We start from the raw sequence: 6,756 nt of genomic DNA, 5'->3' as shown, positions 1-6,756 counted from the left end.
ATTGAGCTTTAATCTGTTCTAACATTTCTGATACTTCTTCGTTTCGAATTGGTTGCTTTATTAGAGGGTCTTGTCTTTTTGATTTTGGTATTAGTTCTAATTTTATGTTTTCATGTTCATCTTCCGAACTAGTATATGAATCATTTTGACAAACAGTAGTCTTTTGTCCATACTGTTGATTTTTAATTATAATAGGCCTGCAGCATGATGAACAACCTTTCTTACAGTCCCTAATTGCATCTTGCCAATTACAATATCTGAATAACCATAACCCACATTTACGACAACTAGAACAACAACAACAACAACAACACAAGCATAATGCAATACTAATTCCAAACACAGTACTACAGTAAAACCAAGTAGAGTATGAATACCAGAATGATTGATATTCTATTTTATCTTCCTCCTTTTTAATTTGTTGTTGAATGTCATCTATTCTTATTCCCATGTACTTAAAGTCTGAGGTTGATGAAAGGATATTTGGATAAGGAAGTGACATTTTTATTTTTGGAATAACCTCTTCTTCCATTTTAGTGAGACAACAATCTATATCCATTGGTACAAGAGGAATAATGTCTGTTGTTGAGTGGTTCATTACTTCATGTTTTATTGGAAATATCATTCCAACTGACGTTATTCCTTTACAACCTGATCGTTTGAAAAAGGTGGTAATTGCAATTCTGGGGGAACTGCATTAGCCAAAAGATTCTTAATTTTTACGTAAGTTATTACCTGCGGCTGAATGATTCCTTGTCTTCCATTTACTACCATTGTTATTAGCAATGTGTAATACTCAAAGCAATCATGATATCCTAATTCTATATGTTTAATTATCAAATTAATTTTGGTTATCACGTCATTTTCATGTAACGTTTCTTTCCATTTCTCTCCCCATGTATTAGTAACTGTCTCAAAATTCTTTATTATTTCTTTCTCATTTAACGTTACTTCCGTGACTGTTTCGTTGATACTGATCAAACTAGACTTCAGTATTGTTAATTGATCTGAGCTTAATTGCAAAAACTTTAATTGTTCCGCCTGCATTTGATCCATTTTACTTTTATAGGTTTCAATTTCAGCTTCTGTTGCGGTTCCAAACAAAATACGAAATGTTTCTCCTACAAAACCTAACATTGATCTTTTGCGTCTCTGCTGGTTAGGACCAATAATTTCATCTAGAGTGACTTTTAATTGTTGGACACCAAACTTTCTTGATCTTATGTCAGTCAACCCTTGCTCACAATCGGTTTTATGAAACCATGTAAAATCCTTTATGGCTTTACATTCTTGTTCTAATCTTGTAATGCCCTTTTGCAATGTGTCATACAAATGTTGCACAGATTTTAAATCTACGTACGTGATTACGTCCCAAGAGTATGGCGTAAACCACACATCATTTACATGATTAAAATATAAACCTGTTTGTCCTGAAATTTCGTCATTCTGTATTCTAATACCTTCACTTACTCCTATGTATCCTAGAATCATTGCTATATAGAGAGTCATCAGCATGATGCTCTGCAACAAACAAAACAACATTGTCTTATTCTTTACTATTGTTACTCTGTTAATATGTACTATAGACCTCTTACGACCTGTTCCACCTATTTTACACAGTTCCACGTTTACTCCTTGTAAACCCCTTACTTCATATGGTCCCATTATCTTATTCTTTACATATTTTTACTCTGTTAATATTCACTATAGACCTCTTACGACCTGTTCCACCTATTTTACACAGTTCCACGTTTACTCCTTGTAAACCCATTACTTCATATGGTCCCATTATCTCATTCTTTGCATATTTTTACTCTGTTAATATGCACTATAGATCTCTTACGACCTGTTCCACCTATTTTACACAGTTCTACGTTTACTCCTTGTAAACCCATTACTTCGTATGGTCCCTCCCACAAAGGATCCAATTTTTTCCTGTTTTCTTTCCTAACGTAGACCTTCATGCCTACTGTTATCTTTATTTCCTTTTGTTCCCCATTGAATTCTTGAACTCTATGTTCCTTACTCTGGATTAATAACTCTCTGGCTTCTTGCCATGTTATTCTCATTCTCTGTTTAAACGTTGCAACAAAATCATCATAGTTATACAGAATCCCTGCCTTTTTCTGTAACTTCCCTGGGATATTTGCTATCCTTCCGTACATTACTTCATAGGGGGTATATTTCGTACTACTATGGGGCGTAGTATTGTAAGTAAATACTGCGAATGGCAACCACTTGTCCCATTCATCCTGTTTCTTAGTACAATAACACCTTAAATATTCGACCAACACCTTGTGAGCTCTTTCGAGACTTCCATTTGACTCAGGGTGATATGCACTGGTATGAATTTTATCAATTTTAAGAAGTTTACATATTTCATGAAATACCTTACTCATGAACTGGCTTCCTTGGTCTGTTAAAATTACATGACATATTCCAAATTGTAAAATTATATTATTTACAAAGGCTTGAGTTACAGATTCTACTGTCATGTCTATCATAGGTACTGCTATAATATATTTACTTAACATGTCCTGACATGTTAATATATATTTATTACCGTCCAGTGATTGTGTTAAAGGACCCACAATATCTAGTGCTATTTTATCCCAAACGTTTTCTGGAGTGTCTGTTATTTGCATTGGTGCCTTAGGAATAACCTGTTGTGTTTTATTTACTTGACATGTTTTACAGTTTCTAATATAGTTAGTAATGTCTTTTAACATATCAGGCCAACTACAATATAACTTAATTCGTTCATAAGTCCTTTGCACTCCTTGATGACCACCAATAGGACATTCGTGAAGTTCTTTCATTATTCTGTATTTTCTGTCCTCATCCATTTCCAAAGTTTTCCTTTCTACATCTACATTGAAAGTTAGTCTACTCAAACAATCGGCATTCACATTTCTCTTTCCTGCTTTGTGAATGACTTCAAAGTCATATTCCTCTAACAAAAGCCTCCATCGTAATATTCTTGAACCTGGATCTTTTACGTTCATCATCCATTTTAAGGGCTGATGATCAGTTACTAATGTAAATTTAGTCCCTAACAAATATGGTCGAAAATGTTTACAAGCCCATATTATGGCTAATAACTCTTTATCTGTTGTGCTATAATTTAATTCTGCTCCATTCAAGGTCCTAGATGCATAAGCTATCGGTTTATCTTTTCCAATTATTCCTTGACTTAAGATAGCTCCTATTGCCACGTTACTAGCATCCGTAGTTAATACAAATGGTTTTGTAAAATCAGGAAATTGAAGAACGGGAGCTTCCGATAGTGCTCGTTTCAGTCTTTGAAAACTCTTCTCTTCTTCTTCAGACCATTGCCATGATTTACCTTTCTTTAACAGATCATTTAAAGATTTGGAAATTTTACTAAAATTCACTATAAATTTTCGATAATACCCAGCTAGTCCTAAAAACGACTTTACATCTTTAGCATTCTTGGGTGTAGGGAATTCTTGAATTACTTTTACTTTATCATTATCAGGGCTAATCCCTTCCTTGGTTATAATATGTCCCAAATATTTTAATTCTTCTTTCAGAAATTCGCATTTGTCTGGCTCTATCTGAACTTGATACTGTCGGAATAGGTCAAACACAGATCGCAATCGTGTATGATGTTCCTCTAATGTTTCTCCAGCTATTATTAAATCATCTACATAAACAAAACAACGTGTCCCTATCATATGTGAGAGAATAGTATTCATGAAGCGTTGGAATGTGGCTGGAGCCGATTTTAATCCAAACGGCATTCTCTTAAATTCAAAGTGTCCGCTAGTTGTACTAAATGCTGTTTTGCACTGATCTTCCTTTGCTAAAGGAATTTGCCAATATCCACTGGCACAATCTAAGGCAGAAAAGTATCGTGCCCTTCCTAATTTATCTAAAATATCTTGAATATTTGGCAGTGGGAAACTATCCCCTATCGTCTCGTTATTTAATTGTCTAAAGTCAACACAGATACGCCATTTTCTTTTCCCCGACGCATCTATTTTCTTCGGTACTACTAACAGTGGAAAATTCCATGGACTTTGACTTGGTTTGATTATGTCCTGTTCTAACATAATTTCTACTTGTTTTTGTACTTCATCCTGATGGGCTTTTGGTAACCTATAATTCTTTAATGTCAGAGGTTTATGCGGATTAATATGAGGAGTTGGAATAGTATGTGCCAAACCTTTTACTTCGGTTAGTCTATCTCCTGGCAATCTGAATATATCATTATATTCTTGACATAAAGATAATAGTTCCTCTTTCCCTTCTTTCACGTGTGCTAGTCTGATAGTTTGCTGTAAATGTTTTAGTCGGTCGCTTCCATATAGCGGTTTAAGATGAGTATTGCACAATAATTTCTCTAATACTGGGACTTCCGTTATGGTTTCTTCACTTTCTGACAAGTTAATTACAGAGACCATAAATGTATTATCCGTGCAAGATACTATACCTTCCGCGACATACACTTTGTCATTAAGTTGTTGTTTAGGACAATATCTGTCTCCTATTTCTTGGGTAGGAAATGCGATAATAGTTTCACTCATTTTAGGTATTAAGTATGTTTGTGGAATTCTTTCATTATTGGATTGCCTTATCCAATCTCTACCTAATATCATATGAATGTTTGAATTTGGTAATTTTGGTATAACATATAATTTTGTCTTAACTCCCGCTATTTCCATATCAACCCATCCTTTTATTTTCATAGTTTTACCCGTAATCCCCTTCACTTCCATGGGTTCAACATTAATTGAAATATGTGAATGTACTTTGTCAGCTAGTATGAATGAAAGACCAGAGCCTGTATCAATTAATGCAGTGCACATCCCCTTTATGTCCTTATTTTCTAACTTTATTAGAAATTCGTGCTGTTGTTGACAGTCTTGCGTAGTACAACAACACAGCCTCGACTGCTCAGGTGTGTCGACATCTAGTTTCCCTGACTTGAGTTACTTCCCCTGGAAGATCCTCGGTTTCCTCCTAGACCACCCCTATTTGATCTACAATCCCTTGTATTGTGCCCTATGCGTTTGCAATAGTCACATACTGGTGTGGAGCATTCCCTCGCGAAATGTCCTATCTTATTGCATTTATAACATCCCTTTGTGTCCACCATGTGAACATTTTCTCTTTTAATCCTATTTCCTTGAACGTTCTGTGGGAAACGTTTCTGTACGGCATTCATGCCCTTATCCTGTATTTTTACGTTAGACCTACGGTCACAATCCTCAATGACTGCTCTATCTATTACCTCTTTCAATGACATTTTCTCCGATACCATTTTAACTGCTTCTCTTACTGCATCATGCAAAATTCCATTTATGAATACATTTCTACCTAGTTTAATAATAATATTCTGTCCTCCTTGTTTCTCTGCATTACTCCACTCTGTTGTAAAACGGGCAGTACTATCAATTGTGGCTTGAATCAACTGTTCCACTCTAGCCCCCCATTGAGTTATGCTTTCATTGGGTTTTTGTTTCACTTGACACAATTGAGTAGTATAGTAAGCAAAAGTTCTTTGAACAGAAAAATGAGTTTCAAGTTTCTCTTTTATTTCAGCCCAAGACGTTATAGTGGATGGACGAATGTTCAAAGTACGTTTAGCATTACCAGTGATTTTGGCCAAAATGTATTTTACTAAAATAGGTTTTTGATCAACATGAACAAGTGATTCTGCTGCCTCTACATTGTCAATAAATTCAGTTAAGGTAGAAGGTTCGCCTGAGAAACCTTTCTCAAATAATTTAGCTGCTGCAGTAATAGAGAATTCATTTGTTACTTGACGTTGTCTTAACAAAGTTGCTATTTGTTCTTCTAGAAGTGCTATGCGTTCTTCATTTTCAGGTATCAAATTATTTGGTTCTGCCATTGTTGTAGATCTAACGGGCCCTTTGTATTCTGTGAAATATACTATAATCTTAGGAAGATATATGAAGGATTGACGACGTTCCTCGGAACTAGTAGACAAAACTCACCCAGTAACTAGTGACTGTTGAACGAAGGCGCGCTCCCATCGAACGTGGATCCTCGGACTTCGGTTGTCAGGGCAGTCGTCCAGTGAGGCTGCTACGCGGGTCGCCAACGGCTGGAAGTGCCGGAAACCTTGATGAGTGACGGGCACCCCGAAGAGGAAGAGCTGAAGCAGGAACAACCGGCTCACAGCTAGGGCTGTTGTAACTTCTTCGTCGTGGAACAACCAGGATCGATGAAAACAGCAAAGTGTTGAAAAGAATATCCTCTACGATGAATTAGTTGTTAATATGTCGATCATCATCACACCGTCGCTGCCACCAAGATGGTTTATGTGGTGTAGTCACATAAACTATAAATGTTAGGGTTCGTTCGGAACCTAAGTCCCGAAATGATGACTCGAAGAAATTGTAGAGTATATTTATTATAATATATACAAAATACAGATACTGAGCTCAACTGTAGAGCTCCCAGTAGCAAAAGGCCCCTCTGGTAATGAATTCCATGCTTATATTATCCGAGGAAATGAAAAACTCCACCCTATGAGGTCATCGGCAGCCAATTAGATTCAGAACCATATGGTCATTACCTCCCCATGAGGTCATTAGCATCCAATTAGGGGTAGATGTATTTTTAAACATGAGGTCATCAATAGCCAATAGTAGGCATGTATGGATAACATCTTTTAAGTTTATCACATGAGTGCTGCTTACTCTGACCATCTTACTTGTGATGAGAGAGTTAATGTTATTGTGGCCCTCTGCGCGTGATTTAAGA

The 6,756-nt window shown here is 36.1% G+C and overlaps 1 protein-coding gene across 1 annotated transcript; it reads right to left on the bottom strand.

Moving 5' to 3' along the window:
- Positions 1-636: 636 nt before the first annotated feature.
- Positions 637-6,137, bottom strand: LOC138702263 (uncharacterized). The gene is made up of 2 exons (XM_069829846.1): positions 5,985-6,137; positions 637-1,521 (listed from the first exon to the last, which is right to left on the bottom strand). Exons 1-2 carry the CDS (start codon positions 6,021-6,023, stop codon positions 637-639), a joined length of 924 nt encoding a protein of 307 aa, XP_069685947.1. The 5' UTR covers positions 6,024-6,137.
- Between the last annotated feature and the right edge of the window lie 619 nt (positions 6,138-6,756).

Source organism: Periplaneta americana, chromosome 6, assembly GCF_040183065.1.
Source record: "Periplaneta americana isolate PAMFEO1 chromosome 6, P.americana_PAMFEO1_priV1, whole genome shotgun sequence".
NCBI lineage: Eukaryota > Metazoa > Arthropoda > Insecta > Blattodea > Blattidae > Periplaneta > Periplaneta americana.
The sequence above is the reverse complement of the archived record's forward strand: the minus strand, read 5'-3'. Positions and strand labels throughout refer to the sequence as shown.

Bases quoted from the DNA above. Each gene is read 5' to 3' on its own strand.
- LOC138702263 (XM_069829846.1), bottom strand. From the start codon at position 6,023: ATGGGAGCGCGCCTTCGTTCAACAGTCACTAGTTACTGG. The intron at 1,522-5,984 runs GTGAGTTTTGTC...TGTTTGTTGCAG, and splicing joins CAACAGTCACTAGTTACTGG to AGCATCATGCTGATGACTCT.